At 48.0% G+C, this 17,821-nt stretch overlaps 1 protein-coding gene across 4 annotated transcripts in view; it reads right to left on the bottom strand.

Moving 5' to 3' along the window:
- SH3RF1 (SH3 domain containing ring finger 1) overlaps window positions 1–17,821 on the bottom strand; it is a 493,515-nt gene that overhangs the window by 54,553 nt on the left and 421,141 nt on the right. For all 4 annotated transcript variants that reach the window (XM_069631396.1, XM_069631395.1, XM_069631393.1 and 1 more), the window contains one exon: window positions 10,213–10,553. In XM_069631396.1, coding sequence (XP_069487497.1) covers window positions 10,213–10,553 — 341 coding nt within the window. The remainder of the gene's footprint in view (window positions 1–10,212; window positions 10,554–17,821) is intronic.

Below are 17,821 nucleotides of genomic sequence, written 5' to 3' on the forward strand. Positions count from 1 at the left end.
TCCTGGAAATGATGGACCACGAGGCACAGGGCGTGCACCCCCGCCCCTGTGGTGGAACCAGTGAGGGTGGTGGTTGCTACGCACCAGGGTGAGCTAAGAGGAAAGGGATATGGGCAGCATATCTGCATGCTACATTGGAGTGGTAATTGTAGCACACCAGAATATACGAGAGGGGAAGGGGCACCAGCCACGTTCAATCAAAACAGTGGGGGCTTGAATAGGGTACAGCCACTAACCAACCCTACTAAAAAAAAACTCATCCTTCTGCATACACCTCTCAAATGCGAACCTAAACACAACCACATCTCTACAGCACAACAAACCACACACACTTCACCACAACAAAACAAACCACACAGCCTTGCACAACAGCACATGACAGCTACCAACTGAAAAACACACCTACGCTAAGCGAGCAGTGTAAACTGAACTGAAGCTGCCACCAGCACATCACAGCTCCTTTGCCCTTTCTTCCTCACAGTCCTACTAACTTGCACCCCCCCCCTTATCCTATAGCCTTACAGTTCCGCCAGAGCGCCAAGGGACCACGCAGGTGGTGACCGTTAGCGGTATAAGAACCTTTAACATAACATCTACAACTGTTCATTGGGATTTCTGGTCCCCAGGAGAATTTGTCTCACTTCCAGACTTGTCTCTCTGAGATGCAACTTTGGTTGGGTAACAAGAAAGACCGAGACTACAATATTGGGCTCTTTACACCTCTTAAAAGATCCTTTGAGGTGCCCCTTATCACCAACTATGTTCAATCTGCCCACTAGATTTGGCAAGAAGGTAAAATTTTTAGGATTTGTCTGGGAACCGTAAATGAAATTGATTAACAAAGTCAATGATGTTTTCAGATCATCCTTTTATTGTCTAGATATGCTGTGACGTACTCTTCCATTGCTCAAAGCATTCCGCTCATGCAGTAGTGGTTGGTACCTTGGTGAACTCCCGGCTTGACTATACCAACTCCCTTAATGCCAGCTTGCCGAGCCATCTGTTGAGTTGCCTATATGCCACTCAAAATGCGTCCGTCGGGCTTATTTTCTTTGGTTTCTTTTGCCAAATGCTCTCTGCATTGTCCATTTTCCAACAGATGGCCTTCAAATGCATCCGTAAATTGCAACTCATGTATTTTTGTTTGAAAATCAAGCCATACTTCACAGCTCGTTTTCTGTGGTCCTCTAATCAATTTTTGTTATGAATTCTTAGACTGTTTTCGGTTTTGGGCACCGTCTTGGGAACACTCTTCCACTACAGCCTTTTTCTCTGAATTCTCTGGCAACCTTCCTCAAAAACCTGAAAACCCATACATTCTTATAATTTGCTTCCCCTTTGGTCATCTCAACCAGCCTTTTATTTTTTACATACAAGGTACTTTTCTTTATCAGACGGAATGGCTAGAGTTCTCTCGGTGTCCCCAGGTGGGTTAGTAATTTGCACACATGCACTGAGGGGAGCCACCCTCGTTTCCGAGTAAGGATAACGAGGAGCAGCTTGCAATACCTATGGCTCGTCATTGGCTTCGGCCTAGGGGACATACGCAGGTTTCAGAATGGTCTAACACCAATGAAGGAACGTTACGGGTGGTAGCAGACTCATGCAAAGTTGGCAGCATGTGGCCCTTAATACGGGTGTGCAGTGTCGAGCTTGCACCTTCCTGAAACTTGAAATGACCAACAGGAGCTCCCTCAATGAGTTGGTGCTCACTCCTATGTGAGGGCATGCATAAGTGCACACACTGCGTTCTCTCATCAACACAGGGCTAGCATAAGGAATTATACCATGCTTTGGGCCCGGATTCAAAGGCTAACATGGTATACCTCTGTGCCACCTTGCTGGTGTCACCCAAAGGGGTGACCTAGAATGGCCTTCCTGTTGAACCGGCCATGCATACGGCAGACAGCGGTGTTGCAGGACTCTATCTTTCCAATTCCAAATAGAAGTGCAAGCTGCTTCTTTGATAATTCCTAACAGAGCACTATACTTAACATCACATTTGTCTCAGGAGGATAGCTCAGCGGCAACGTGCGCGCCTTGGAAATAAGACTACGCGGAGCAAGGCGCGTTATAAATAACCTGCATGTGCTTGTCTTGTTGCCACATATGATATGATTGAATATTGCAGCAATAAACCATTGAGAGGTACACTAATTAGGAAATGCAAGTGCTCCAAGATGTCTCCCCAACAGCGTCCTTATGTTTTATAATTGTTTTTTTAAAGACTGTCTAATACACAGTTTTATTAACAGGTCTGCTCTGCCGTTACATTAGCATAAAGCATTTTGTTTATTATTTATTTCTTGTGCATTTGTAAGGCGCGTATACATCTTATAGGCATCTTACGATCCCTAATTCAGCATCTATCCACTTGGGAATTGGTCAACCATACTCCCACCCCAACATGCCCACTGTGTCCCACACGAAGGCTGAAACGTTCTTCAGAATAGGACAGTCCCGAAATGCCCCCCAAGCCTCCAGTCACGATGAACAAACAGGATAGCAGTCATGTACAGACTGCCAAGCAGCCACACAGTGCTGCAGCAAAAAGGCCAAAAAGATCAAGGAGCAGCGATTGATCCTCCCCTACTTCACAGGAAATGAAAGGGTTTGCGAGGCGTGAAGGGCCTGTGCGACCGCGCACAAGGAGCTATCCAGGCTGCAGATTGGCCTCACATATAGCTGGGGCAAGATGGCTGCCCCCATTTCCTCTCCTCACCCCATAACTCACTCCCATCCATTGCCAGAGTACAGCCAATGCTCAAGGGCTCTTATATCCCACCAGGCCTGGAAGATAAACTCGAAATCCCTGCCACCAGAATAAGGCACCCCTCCCTGGCTGGTACCGTGGTTACTGAGTGTCCACGGGCAAGGGTGGAGCACAGAGGCTGTTGAGACCAAGCATTGCTAATAGCGACCAACGCCTAGTAGAACTGATCTTCAAACATCTCCTCACCCCGACAGCCCCCTCGCCATCCAGGAAGGGGTAGGAAATAGCCCAACACAAATAACAACAAGGTCATGGACCCTTCAATACTGCTGGCTTGACATTAAGAGGACAACAAACAATTGTAACCATTTCACCAGTGTCCCAACAGGTAGTAATGCACAGGCAATGGCCAATGCATGTGCAAAAGCCCCGGCCCTGTTAGAGCACATCTATCTGTGGGCATTGGGACTTGAAGCAACCCGTGTGCCAAAATGTTGCACGATCAGGGCCATCATCTCTAAATAAAGCCCCCCCCCCTGAAAAAACACAATCTACTCGAATCTAGGGCCAACAAATAGCCAGGTGTTTACTGATGTATCGAGGAATGTATGTCAAGTCTGCCAGAGGTATCGCAAACGAAACGTTTAAAGTCCTGATTGCAAGAGCGATAATTAAATTCTCACCAAATTAAGCATGAACACACTGACTAGCTTGAAAGATCCGAAATTAATGCACAGTTACTTTATGTTGTCATGTTACAATGCTAATGGTTTTATTAAGTGTTGTGGAAATGATAAAAAGTGGTATTTTAAATATTTTTTTTTTTAACATCCCACCTAATTATTAAATAATCCATATTTACCACACACAGTACTTTCTATGTACCACATGGTGTAAACATCCCATGTAATCCCAACTCTAATTATGCGGTACTTAAAATACTGCTTACTGTTCCCACCATACTAGTAGTGATGGCCTACGAGTATATTCATGGTGAAAGAACGTAGCTTCGAACACTTGCCTGCAGCAACCTTTCACAGCTGATCCGGACATGGGCGACCGAGGAACTACAGCTCTAGTGATGTAGAACGCGGGAGCACGGTTACAGCCACGTTAAACTCGAGCAGTACAGTTATGTTAGTGGTACTTGTATAGGGCACCGTCACCAACGGAATTGGTCCCCAGGCGTTCTGGCGGATCTGTAAACAGGAAGGCTGGGTAGGGTTAGTCGGGAAGAGGGGAGGAGGAGAGTGGGAGAAGTGGTGTGCTGTTGGCAGCTTGAGCCCGGTATGCACCGAGTGCTGGGCTTTAGTGCTAGTATCGGATCGGGCGAAGGCCTCGAGTGCTGTCGGTGAAGTTTATGTGTTGTTGGTGCTGTGTGGTAAAGTGCGTGCGGATTGCTGGGAGAGAGATGGTGGTGTGGTTTTGTGTGGGTTTAAGTATGCAGAAGATTGAGGGTTGGGTTAGTGGGATCTGTATCCTGATTCAGGTACTTATGGTTCCGTTAGAGTTGTATACCTGTTGGTTGGGATGTTGCTGGTTCCTCATGGGCTGACTCACTTTGGTGGCGTTACGCTGATCCAACTGTATCCTATTGAATATAGTTTGGATTGGTGGGTGTGTCTGAACCTGATCTTCAGGTGTGGGACCGGGTGGGTGATATCTATTCTCAGGTGATCTAGTGTGACCCTGGTCGGTTGAGGCTTTGAATGGTTCAGGGTCGGGGTCATGTTGATGTGTTGTCCTAGTGGCTCCGTCTTGGTGAGCTTGTGTATTCAGACGTTCGTATCCTTCTGTCCTGACTGGTTCTTTGGTTTCCGTGGGGTGAACATCCACGGGACTGTTTAGTTGTAGTTTGTGTGGCGAGGCATTGTTTCCTGCTTTGTATTGATGGACCGTGTGTAGTGATGAAACATTCTGTTTCTCACCCATTGCATTGGGGCCCATGGTGCAGTGCTTCCTTTCCCTTTATATGTTTTGTCCTTAGGGCTGTTGGGGAAGGTAATAGTTAAGGTCATGGTCCTCTTGATGATTCGTTCTAGTCTTTGTCTTAGTTTGCTATCTTTGGTCGTATTGCGACTGTCTCCTGTTTGGTCCTTTGGTATGTCGTGGGATATTTACCTCGGCTTTTCCCATTGATTGATCGGTGTGTATCGCGGTCGCTCTATGCTCATTGATGTTTTTAGTTATGTCGGTGCCCCTGTGGCTAGTCTTTCTAGTTATGACGTGAAGAGCCATGTTTTGAGTAATTTCCTGAATAATAGGTGGTTTCTTGTGTTACGTATGTACTTTGGAAGGTCGTTCCAGGTTTTCGGGGCTTGGTGAGAGAAGGAGGATCCTCCTAGTTTTCTTTTGTTGTAGGGCTTCGGTTCCAGGCGGATGTCCATGCTTGATCTGAGCGTTCTTGTCGGTTGATGTAGGCGCAATTTGTCTCTTAGGAACTCAGCGCCTTCGATGTGTACTGCTCTGTGCGTAATGCACATTGTTTTGAATTTTATTCGTTGTTTTATTGGTAGCCAATGTAGTGTTTTCAGTGCTGGTGTGGTGTGTTCTCTTCGGGGTAGTTTTCAGAAGTAGTCGGGCTGCCGCGTTTTGAATGCGTTGTAGTTTTTTTTAGGAGTCGTTCAGGCATGCCTAGTTATAGGCTATTGGCGCAGTCTACTTTGGACATGACGAGGGCGATGATGGTGAACGATAGAAATGGTAAGATTCTCTTTGCCGCTCGCAGGAGGAAGAAGCATTTCTTGAGTAGAGCGTTACTTGTGGCTCTAGCGTGAGATTATTGTCCATCAGAACCTCCAGGTTTTTTACAATCTGCGAGGGTGCTGGGGTTGTCCCGAGTTCCCTTGGCCAAGGGATGAATTGGTTTTCTCCTCCATTTATTGTGACGATCATTATTTCAGTATCGCCTGGGTTGATTTTGAGGGAGTTAGAGTTCATTCAGAAGAATACATCGCAGAGGCAGTTTTCTAGCGCTGTTTCTTTCCAGGTTGTCTTGTATTTTGAAGATTATTTGTGTATCATCAGCATAGTTGTAGCAGGTGAGGCCGTGGCTTTTGATGATTCTGATCAGTAAATACAGGTATATGTTGAATAGTAGGGGGAAGAAGGATGATCCTTGTGGTACTCCACAGGTGGAATCTCACGGGCTGGATTTGAAGGGTTTCATCCATACGGTTTCCGTTCTGTTTGTTAGGAAAGATTTGATCCATAGTAGGGCCGTGTCTGTTATTCCAATTCCTTCTAATCTCGTTATGAGGGTGTCATGGTTGACTGTGTCGAATTCTGCCTATAGGTCTAGGTGTATCAAGGCAGTGCTGTTGTCTGAGTCTGCATTGATTTTTAGATCGTCGCACATTGAGAGTAGAGCTGATTGCATTCCTCTCAGTGGTCTGAAGCCAACTTATGCCTGGTCTAGAAGGCTGTGTTCTTCTATAGACTCTCGGGTTGTTTTGTATATGTATGTTTCGAGCAGCTTGGCCGTGTCCGGGATGTTGGAGATGGGTCTGTAGTTGGAGAGGTCCTCTACATTTCCCGCTGTATCGTTGAGTAGTGGCCTGATGTATGCAGTTTTGAAGGCTTGTGGCACTTTCCCAGTTGCGATGGATTGGTTGAGGACGTTCCTGTGAAATTCCATGGCCGTTCCTTGTTTAAGAATCGATTTGTATATGTCTGGTGGGCAGGGGTCTTTGGGGGACCCTGAGTTATTGCTTTCATTCACCAGTTTGATCAATGTCTCCACTGATATTTCTGGAAAGCTTTGTAGTTTGTTTGGGTGTTCCTCCTGGGTGTAGGTAGGGGTCGTGGTCTGATCAGACGGTCTGCTTTGTATGGTTTGTTAGATGTTGGTGATTTTGTTTTGAAGTGGTCTGCGAGGTCATTGCAAAGTTTTGAGGACGGAGTTGGTGTGCTGTTACATCCTGAAGGGTTTTTGATTTCATTTATGATTTTGAAGAGTTCTTTTTGGGTGTTTGGTGCTTCGAAGATTCAGTTGTCTAATTGTTTCCTCTTTGCTTTTTGTATTTCCTTTTTGTATGCCCGGTAGTGTTGTAGGAATTTCAGTTTGTTCGCCGCATCGTTTTGTTTTCTCCAATCAAGTTCTAGTCTTCGTTTTTCATGGTGCTAAGTAGTGGAGTGAACCATTTTGCCATTGACCGTTTATTAGAAGAAGCAAAGGGCTTTTCTTTGGCGATGTTGTCTATAGTAGTTAAAATCCAGGAATGCAGCAGGGTTAAATTGTTGTCCAGGTCATCCTCTTCCATGAGTGTTGGGTGTGGTTTGTTTAGCTCCAGGAGTTCATTCAGGTTGGAGTTTTGATGGTTCTCCAATTTCTTTTCATGTTTTTCGCTATTTGTCTGGTTGATTGCTAGCTTGGTCGTTTTGATTACAAAGGGGATGGTGAGGTGGTCGCTCCAGGGTATTTGAATTGGGGGTGCCGTGGTGAGGAGTAGTTTGTTAGCGAAGATTGCGTCAAGTGTACACCATGCCGAGTGGGTTGCTCCTTTGACTAGTTGTTGTAGGTTCATTGCTGCTAGTTGGCTGGTTAGTGATTTTTGTATGGTCGTGCTTTCTCCTTCAAACCAAATGTGGAAGTCTCCTCGGACTATCAGGTGATTGTGTTTGATGGCTAGGACGCTGATTGCTTCTGTGAAGGAGTCTACGAAGGTTGCATCGTACGTTGGTGGTCTATATATTAGTACGAATTTCAAGTTTGTTTTGGGTGTTACTGCTGGACGTACGATTAGGGATTCACATTTATCGATGATTAGTGGGTCTTCAAGTTTGATATCAGGTGTTCCTTGTGAATGATTGCCAGCCCTCCCCCTCTTTTGGTTTTTCTGTTTGATTGGACGCATTTGAAGTATTCAGGCAAGCAGTTGTTGAGGGTGATCTTGTAGTTGTCATCTAGCCAAGTTTCTGTTACAAATAGGAGGTCAATCCTTCTGTCGCAGAGCAGATTGTATATCTCCGTGGCATGTTTGGACATTGATCTTGCATTGATGAGGTTGCAGTGGATCTTTTTGGTGTGGTTTTGCTTGTTGGTTGTTCCTTGTTTTGGTTTGTGGTTGTTTGGTTGCGGTGCATCATTGTTAGCATTGATTGGGGTGGATGAGGATCAGCGAAGGCTGTATCTTCATTGTAGGAGGGCGTATGAGGATCAGCGTAAGCTGCATCTTCATTCAAGCGGTCTGCTAGATTGAAAGCTTGGCTGTTCAGTGGTGTTGCTTCTCCATTTGTGCTGGCTAGGTGAAGGTCCGTGAAGGCTTCTTCTTCGTTGAATTGGTCAGTTAGGTTCATGTTTGGGATGTTGGTTATAAGATCTTCGTCATCGTTATGTCCGGAATGGCGTGGGTGTTGAGGGTGTCCTGTTTTTGTGATGTATGGGGTGATGGGGTCGGACTCTGGCCACCTTCTTCTTGGGTGTTCCCATCTTTTTCCTGGTTGTCTCGGGATGTTCTTTGTGTGTCTTGAAGTCTGTGTCGTTGGGGTATCCTGGTTCTTGGGTTGTTGCGAGGTATGGTGTGAAATAAGGAATTTTCCCTTTGGAATTTTGTTCTGGTCGTTTTGGTTTTTGGTGTTGTGTTTCCTCTATTTGAGGTTGTTGCTTCGGTGGTAGTTTGGATTTGTGTGCCTGTGTCCAGTGCGGCCTTGTATGTGCCCTTTTTCTGCGTCCCCTTCTGGTTCGGGGCATTTTGGTGCTCAGTGCGGAGGTGCCGGTTGAGTGGTTGGCTGCTGTGTCTTGTGCTGGGAGTGCTGGTATTTCTTCTTGTGTTGGTAGCCTTGGGTGCTTTTGTGCCGTCTGCTCTTCCAAAGGGTCTGTTTCTGTATCCTTCAAGCGCTGTCTGATGGTGTTTTGGTGCTGAGCGTACTGTCATCAGGGGTGTAGGTCAAAGTTCAGTTCTGCCTATGTAGGTCTCTCGGAAAGGGGTGAGGGCGGTAGAACTATTCTATCGCAGTCTGGTCCTCACTAGGAGTATGTTAAGGTGGTTAGGCTTAGTTTGTGCTTGAGACTAATTCTGACTATGTTCTAGAGTCTCGTGTGGTGGGACCCTAAGGAGTATTGTAATCCTTACGATTCAAAAATTGCGGAGCAGAGTCCCTGTTAAGTTTGGGAGACCTGTATAGTGGGAGAGAGGCCTATCAACGTAATCTGAATGGCGCAAGGTGCAATTTGGGGCTTGAACTCTCGCTAAATTTGGGAGACCTGTATAGTGGGAGAGAGGCCTATCAATGCAATCTAAATATCATACAATATAGTTTGGGAACAGTGCCCTCAACACGTGGCATTCCTTTCTAGCTGTGTTTTTCCTTCTCGTCCTGATTTCAAAGTTATATCACTTTGGATGTGGTAAAACCTACAGTACTTTCATTGCTAGTGTGGCGTGTAAGTGACTAGATTTAGGGAAGTAAGGTGGAGAGCCCCTCTCCAATGTTAGGGTATGGGTCAGTTTGAAGCCCTCCATTTTACCCTCCCCCTACCTGTACTTAAGGAATTGCGGTCCCAGATGAGTTTATGAATTATATTACTTTAATATACGTTTTCTTCTCATGATCCAGCATATGAGGTTATTTACTTAATCATTTTTTGTTGCGTGGTGGGCAAAGGTGGAATTAGGTATATTATACCGATTATGGGCCTCATTCCAACTATGCTGGTATCCTGGCGGTAGAGACGCCAGGATACCAGCAAAGGTTACCATTTCCAGCACCCGGACGGGACCGTGTTAATCCCCATAGGACTCCATGGGGGGACGGGGGAGGATTTGCTTTTTTGCCCGTAGGGCACCTGGTTTACCTCCACCTGGAGATAACCCAGGTGCGCCACCAGCAAACCCGGAGTTGGCCAGTCTTGTATAGTGGCAGTCTTTACACCAGCACTTGTTTACCATACTGGCCGACTCAGAATGAGGCCCTAGGTCTAGGTTTAAGATCACAAATAATGTATTATCCTGCGATTAAAATTCAGTGGCATCTTAGTATAAAAAATGGTGTTGAGTGAGTGGCACCAAGCAATTCAATCGATGGTCTGATACCATCAGCACGCCCAGTGCATAACTAAATAGGCCTATGCATAAAACGGTTACCATTTCCAGCACCCGGACGGGACCGTGTTAATCCCCATAGGACTCCATGGGGGGACGGGGGAGGATTTGCTTTTTTGCCCGTAGGGCACCTGGTTTACCTCCACCTGGAGATAACCCAGGTGCGCCACCAGCAAACCCGGAGTTGGCCAGTCTTGTATAGTGGCAGTCTTTACACCAGCACTTGTTTACCATACTGGCCGACTCAGAATGAGGCCCTAGGTCTAGGTTTAAGATCACAAATAATGTATTATCCTGCGATTAAAATTCAGTGGCATCTTAGTATAAAAAATGGTGTTGAGTGAGTGGCACCAAGCAATTCAATCGATGGTCTGATACCATCAGCACGCCCAGTGCATAACTAAATAGGCCTATGCATAAAACGGTTATCTTCAGTAAACAAAGAGCAGTCCGCACCTTGCTGTCTTTGTCCGATTTGATGGTTGTTGAATTTGCAGCAGATAAAGCATTTTCCAGAGAGGCTGGTGTGCCTCGCCAACAGGTGTCTCCATCAAACGATGCCGAAGTGCCACTGGTACAGTTCATAGAGGCCGTGGAACCTGCCATTGGAATGGTCGACCTGTTGACGTTGACCGCAGAAGCCAGGTAAGCAGCAGATGTTGAGAGCTGGGGCTGCAGCTGCTGGCAAGAAGGCTGATGATGGGGTGCGGAGGAAGCTGTAGGAAGCAGGCACGTGGATGTCTGCGCCTGAATCGGGGTCACTGCTGCAGTTGGCCGCTCTTGGCTGTGTATGGCAGCTACACAGGAAAGCAAGGGAGAGGAAAACAAAGAAAGGTTGAGCTACCTCTCAGAGTATCTGAAAACTGAAAGACCACTAAAAGAAGCACATTTGGAAAACAGCTGGAAAGGGGATGTACAAGAAACAAACTTGACTGGGAATCCAAAATAGCAATTCAAATTCTATCAGGGGCGATCATTGCTAATGAACGGATTATGCATCATCCATATTTCAAGTGCTGCTTGAATGACCAATGTGTGTGCTCCTGCATGCCACAGTTGAAGTGCAGTTTTTAGTCCTCCTCTCCTGCCATATCCTCCTCTTCAAAAGCCAACTTTGAAAAAGTGCATACTGTTCCCTTGTTCCCTCCGACCCGATTATAATGGTTATTGTCCCACTGGTGCAAAGGCATCTAGAGCTTTGAGTGGCAAAACCAGAGATCTTCCACGCAAAGGTTCATTCTTGGGTAGATCAGCCTGAGGTGGACCGTGAACACCACAGGGAAGCCACGTGGTAAGACGTATAAAACTAGGTAGGCAGAATATAACGCCGGCGCGGAAGAGTTGGGTGTGAACGGTTCAGTGAAGAGAGAGGTGAACATTAGGAGGTGGGTGTGGGGTTGGGACACTGCACAGAAGTCGGGTGTTTATGCTGGGAAGAGGAGAAGGGATTTGATACAGGGCAGAGAAGGTGGCAGTAGGGGTTAGGATGCAAACAATAAGGAGGAAGAGGGATTTTAACAATGAGGAGGAGATGGGATGAAACAACAGAGCATTAACTGGCATATAAACAGCAGCTAAGTGTTGGAGTAAAACTGAGTAGGGGGATGTGGGCACTTGAATGTGGGGAGAAAGATGAATTAGGAAAATGTGGGAAGGAGGTGGAATGCAAATACTGAAGAGCAACAGGCATGTGGATATAGTGGGCGGGGCGAGTAAGACTAACGCTGTGAGAACGGGACGTTCATACTGTGTGGAGTATGCAGAGAGTGGGCACCAATGGTAGGAGCAGGGAGAGGAACGCTGTGGGTCGGAAGAATGATGCGAGCGGTGGGGATAATCGGGACTTCACCTATGGCTTGGGACTCTGGTGCGGTGGACATGGTGGGGATGGAGTGGAACATGAACACAAGAGGGTGAGGAGGAATATAGATTACGAGGGAGTTCAGACAGGTGCAAAGCCCGAAGAGAAGGCGGGGTGTGGATGCTGAGAGGAGGAGATGGAACATTAATAGCAAGAGAAGAAGGCCAGTTTAGACCACTCTGGGAAGGAATAGGAATATGAACACTGAAAAGAAGTTGGCAGGTGGACCTGGAGAGGAAATGTAGACTTATGTAGACTTATGTGACCTCTGTGGAGGCTGGATAAGCTAACACATAACAGAGGTGGTAGGTGAACACTGGAGAAGGTGGCATGTGAATATTGGGGGAAGTTCAGATGTGATCACAGGACAAAAGCGTGCACCTGTAGGGAGCCATGCCCATTTTGGCCTAAAAGGGGCTGAGTAGGGACCCTGGGGGCGAAATGCCAGCCAAGACCTAGAGGGGCTTAATGTCACCTGTAGTACCATCTTTTGCCGGTGCCGGAAACTGCGGACAGGAACGTTGTGTAAGGAACTTCCTGTGGGACCCTGCACTCCTGCGGAACGCCAGGTTTTATACACGCTGCGTTTTCCCCACTCCCGCTGCTGGATTATAGAGGCGGCGGGGGAAGCATTGATGCCCAGTGGTACATAGGGGAGGGGTGTTGTGAGCGAGGAGCAGGTGGGAGATGTGGAAGGAGAAAAGGAAAACGTCCAGGGACCAGCATTCAAATAACAGATCTGCCAGGGAAAGGGAATCATTGATTTCAAAGCAAATGTTAATGAAGAAGAGGGTCTACAAATGCAACAAACTGAGCATTTTGTTAAACCACAGATGTGTTTTTTTGTACAAAAGACGGCGTACATTTTTTTTACCATCGAAGGTCCAAGTTCAAAAAGGTCTTACTCTTTCAAAGGACTATGTTGAGCATTTTGAAATAACATGCAGGACCTCATTGAACTCTGTATTTCGGTCCGCTGTGCCCCTTGCTGTGTCCTCTCGATCTTTTCTTCTTCCTCTGACCATGCACTCAACCTTGACCCGGTTGGGGGTGTGTATAAGCTGATTTGTTATATACTAGCACTCCCTCCGCCGCCCCCCTTTCAACCCAACTGATTTGGAATCCACCAAGGAAGTGAATGATCAGACCCTCTTCCCTCATGCCTTTTTTCTTCGATTCCCCCTCCTTTCCTCTTCGAAATCTACCAAGTGACTGTACGCAGTTGGCGGCTTATAAAAGAAGCAAGAAAGCCTGTGTACTGTAAAAAGGGTTTTTACATTCTCAGGTCCAAGTTTATGTTCAGAACCAAAACAGATGAGTTTAAAACAAATTATTAAACAGTTGAGGTCATTCATTAACAAGTTAAATTGCAGAGCACATATAGAGTGGCCCAAGATGTGAGAGCGTGATACGGTACACTAAGAATATGCCGCCTTACAGGCAAGTGGGGACTGGAGCTCCAGCAGAGCTCTCAAGGTTGCCGTGGCCATGCATGAGAAGCCAATCGAGTGCCTGTTTTCTTTCCCCTTTGGATTCTGGGGCTAAGTTTATTTTTCTTTATCATGTGGAATTTAGAAAATTGACAAGTCCCAGAATGCCAAGCAAAAACAGGACTGGATCGCCTTCCTAGGCATGGCCACAGGAGACTTGAGGGCTCCGCTGGAGGACACTGCAGGTCTTCCGCAGCCATTGATAAAGATCGTCAGGCACACAGCAGCCATTCAGGGACAGCAATGGAGAAACTAGTAAAACGGTTTGCAATGCGGGGAGCCCACAGTGTGTGTTTGTTTATTTATTTGGTAATGCGCACCGAACCCTTGGGTAGCTGGGCGCAACAGGACAAGTATACTTAAAGCTCAGTTACAGCAAATGCAATGGGTACAGACATACAGAGATATACCTTGCTAACACTTACAGGTTACAGTGAGGGCGTGGTGCTACAGATCACATATTACATAATACAGTAGAGTAGTGCAGTGGGTAACAGGTAAAGTAAGTGTGGTAGAACCGTAGGCCGAAACTACCAAGAGGCAGCAAAATAGAAGTGGAGCAGAGATAAGGTAGTAAGTATCGGGTGCAGTCCTAGTGAGGCAGGGTGGGTGTTAGCGGTCATTTGTTTGTAACCAATTTAACATGTTACGGCTGAATTTAGGGTAAGATTGTTCAGTTGTAATGTCTACAGGGAGTGCATTCCAGGATAGGCTGCATTGACCGGGAAGCTAGAACCAGCTGTGGTTCGTTTGAATCTAGGAATCTCTAGGAGGTGGGCATTGACAGATCTCGTTGAGGTTCTCCTGTTTATTCTTTCTGTGAGATATGGTGGTGCTATGTTGTTCAGGCACTTGGACGTAAGTGAAGCTGTTTTAAGAAGGATCCTGTCGTTTATTTTTAACCAATGGACATCTCTTCTAAATTTGGAGATGTGGTCTCTGTTGGGGATATTCAGGGCTGCTCTTAGGGCGTTGTTTTGCAACCTTTGGATTTTGTCAATGATGTATTTGTTAGCGCCTAAATTTAAAGATTTACAATAGTCCAGTTTGGACATATTTTAGCCAAGGTAATGCAGCTGGTTTCAGAGAGAAATGGTCTGTAAGCAGTTGAGAATGCTAGTGAGTTAACTTGTTTCTTAAGGGTTAATGTGGAATCAAGGTAGAAACCCAACGTTTTAACTACGGGCATCATCTTGATAGAGTTGCTGTCAATATTGAAGGAGGCATAACTGGGGCTGAGTCTTTTTTAGGTTAGTCTCTGAACCTAGGATCAGTATCTCAGTTTTGTCGTTATTCAGACAGAGGCCAGGGGATGCCATCCATGCCTGAATGAGGAGTTCTATCTTGTTTACCAAGGCCGTGTCCTTAAGAAAGTTGCCCGAAAGTGGAATGAGGATCTGGGTGTCATCTGCATAATTTGTGTAGGTGACGCCCAATCTGTCCAACTTGTCGAACAGGGGCTTAGCAAAGATTTTAAACATAGTAGGTGAGACGCAGGATCCCTGTGGTATGCCGCAGGACGTTTGTATGGGCTCAGCAGAGGCTGAGGGAGTAAAGACTTTCATTGTACGGTTTGCGAGAAAGGACTGGACCCAGGTTATGGCATCACTTGAGAAATGGGCAGCTGACCTGAGGTGATTGCATAAGATTGCGTGATCCACCAGATCGAAGGCTGCAGATAGGTCAAGGAGGAGTAGCATAGCTGTTTTCCCATTATCCTTCAACTCTTCGATTTGAATCTTAAGGTCTATTAAGGATGTTGCCGTTCCATGTAGAGGGTGGAAGCCAGATTGACGTGATCCCAATAGGTGGTTAGCTTCAAGGTAGTCTTGAATTTGAAGGTAAGCTACTCTGTCGATTATTTTAAGTAAGAATGGGACTGTAGTAATGGGTCTGTAGTTGGTCGGGATGAGGGGTCTAGTGTTTGTTTTTTTAACAGTGGGAGAACCCAGGATTCTTTAAGTTTGTTAGGCATTGTGTTTGTCTTGAAGGAGGCGTTAATAAGCTTAGAGATGAACGGGTATAGGTCTCTACTGCAGCCTTTATAATTTAGGCCAGGCAGCTGCCTCCCTTGCAATTTGACAGTTTTAGGGAGAGTATGATTTTCTCTGTCTCAAGGATCGAGATTTTACTGAATCTGAAGGGTAAGGTGGTTAAATCTGAAGGGTAAGGTGGTTCTATCAGGTGTGGATTGGTGGGGGGGCTGATCCACTTGATCCTGGCGTAGCTCCCACTTGTGGCACGAGCGCAGCTCCCTGCTGAGTGAGTCGGCGATGGTATTTTTTTTTATTCCTGCCAGATGGAAGGGAACCAGAAACATCCCGTGGGCGACGGCCCAGTGCCACAGATCCTGGACCTCCTTGGATAGGGCTGGGGATCTGGTGCCTCCCTGCTTCCGGATGTAGAACATTGTGGTGGTGTTGTCGGTGAAGATCCTCACGACCTTGCCCTTGAGGGACGGGAGGAATGATTTGAGTGCCCAGAACACGACGTGGAGCTACAGGATGCTGATGTGGAGAGACCTCTCCTCCGGGAGCCAAAGGCCTCTTGCGTGGAGATCTCCGGTGTGTGCACCCCATCCCTCCAGGGAGGCGTCCATCGTCACCGTCTCCTGATGTGCCGGGGTCTGAAAATCCGTTCCCGCAGTGAGGTGCGCACGGATGCCCCACCACCGAATTGCTCGATGGAAAGCCTTGTCGAAAGGGATCCTGTTTTCGAAGCTGCCCGCCGCTTGCATCCAGCAGGCATCGAGGAACTCCTGTAGAGGGCGCATCCGTAGCCTGCACAGGCGTACTAGGTAGATGCATGAGGACATCATTCAGAGGAGAGACTTGATGGATCTCACCCTGGCTACGTCAGTGGTTAGCAGACGCTGCACCTTGCCCAAGATGGCCTTCGTCCTTTCCTTAGACGGAGATGCCAATCGTTCCACTGTATTGAGCTTCACTCCCAGAAACAGTGCCACCTGCGACAGGACCAAATGGGATTTCGGGTAGTTGATGGAGAAACCCAGCTCCGTGAGGAGTTGTACGATCCTTGCTGTATGTTCGACGGCGAGTTCTCTTGTCCTTGCCCGGATGAGCCAATCATCCAGATTGGGGTAGACGTGGATCCCCTGCAAGCGCAGCCGCGCCGCCACTGGTGCTAGGCATTTGGTGAACACCCTGGGTGCCGACTTTAATACGAACGGCAGAGCTCTGAACTGGTAGTGCCGTCCCTGGACTATGAATCGGAGGAACTTTGTGACCTTTTAGAATGGGGATGTGGAAGTAAGCATCCTCCAAATCCAGCGACGATAGGAAGTTGCCCTCCTCCAGTTGTCCCAGCAGGTGCTGGAGGGTGACCATCCTGAACTTCTGGGCCTTGATGTATTTGTTTAACCGACGTATGTCCAGGATGGGGCGCCAGCCGCCTGTCTTCTTTCTGACGAGGAAGTATCTTGAGTATACTCCGGAGCCCCGGAGCCTCTTGGGGACGAGCTTGATGGCCCCTTTCTTGAGCATCGCCTTTACCTCCAACAGCAGTTGAGGGACGTGATTTTCCTTCCTGGCCACGGGAGGAATGTGGGGACACTTCCTTTGAAATTTGAGGGTGTGCCCGTGGGCCAGGGCATCCAGCACCCAACGATCAGTGGAGATGGACTTCCACACACCGACGAACTTAGTTAGCCGGCCTCCCACCGGGTGCTTCACTGGGGGTCCGACGCAGCGGCCGGTTCAGTCCTGCTTGGAAGTGGTCTTGCCTCCTTGACAACGGCGACAAGACCCTCCTTGCTTCCCGCGACCTCTGTAGGCCTCCTGTGATGAGGAGCAGGCCGCCTGGCGGTAAGTAGAGGAGCCACCGCCAGATCCTTTGGAAGCCCCATGTCTGCCTCCAGGGCTCCGAAAGGGCCGTCGTTGCTCAAGGACTCCCAGAGCTCGGGCTGTCTCTGTGTCGGCCTTGATGGCCTGCAGCGACTCATCCACCGTTTTCCCAAACAGGTTGTTGCCGTCGAAATGCATGTCCAACACCCTGGTCTGCACGTCCTGACGGAAGTCTGTCGCCTTGAGCCAACCTCGTTGTCGAAGGCAAACACCGTTGCCTAACTGGCGAAACCCGGTGTCGGCAATGTCCGTTGCCACCGTTATGGCGTGGCCCAACGCCACCTCACCTTCCTGCAGAATCTCTAGGGCCTCGCCCTCTTGTCGTCCGGTAGAAAGTCTAGCAGGGGGGCTAGCTTGTACCATAGCTCCATGTCGTAACGGGCCACAATCGCCAGGGTGTTGGCCGCCTTAATTGTCGTTGCTGCCGACGAGGTGACTCGTCGCCCCATGGCGTCCAATTTCTTTCCCTCGCCGTCGGGTGGGGAAGTAGAGGTTGATGCCGTCGCTCCCACCGCTTTCTTCTTGGCCGCTGCGGAGATGACCGAGTCTGATGTCGGTTGGGCCCTGAGGCACAAGGGGGCAGCGTCTGGGACCCGGTACATCTCGTACCGATCCCTTTTGGCAGGCGTCGTGGACGGGTTCTTCAGTACCGCCAGTCCTTCCTCCCAGATATCGGCGAGCAACGGTACCGCGAGGACCGTCTTTCTCTTGGCCTCTCGCCGTTGATAGAGTAAGCCTTCCTTCTTCTGTTCCTCGGGCAATGCCACCGACGGGAGGGGTGGCTGCTCCTCCACAGGGGCCTCGTCGGTGCCACCGTCGCTGTCTTCGATCACTTCTTCGGGATCTCCCCC

The sequence above is a fragment of the Ambystoma mexicanum genome, chromosome 6q (assembly GCF_040938575.1).
Source record: "Ambystoma mexicanum isolate Mex_15411 chromosome 6q, UKY_AmexF1_1, whole genome shotgun sequence".
Lineage (NCBI taxonomy): Eukaryota > Metazoa > Chordata > Amphibia > Caudata > Ambystomatidae > Ambystoma > Ambystoma mexicanum.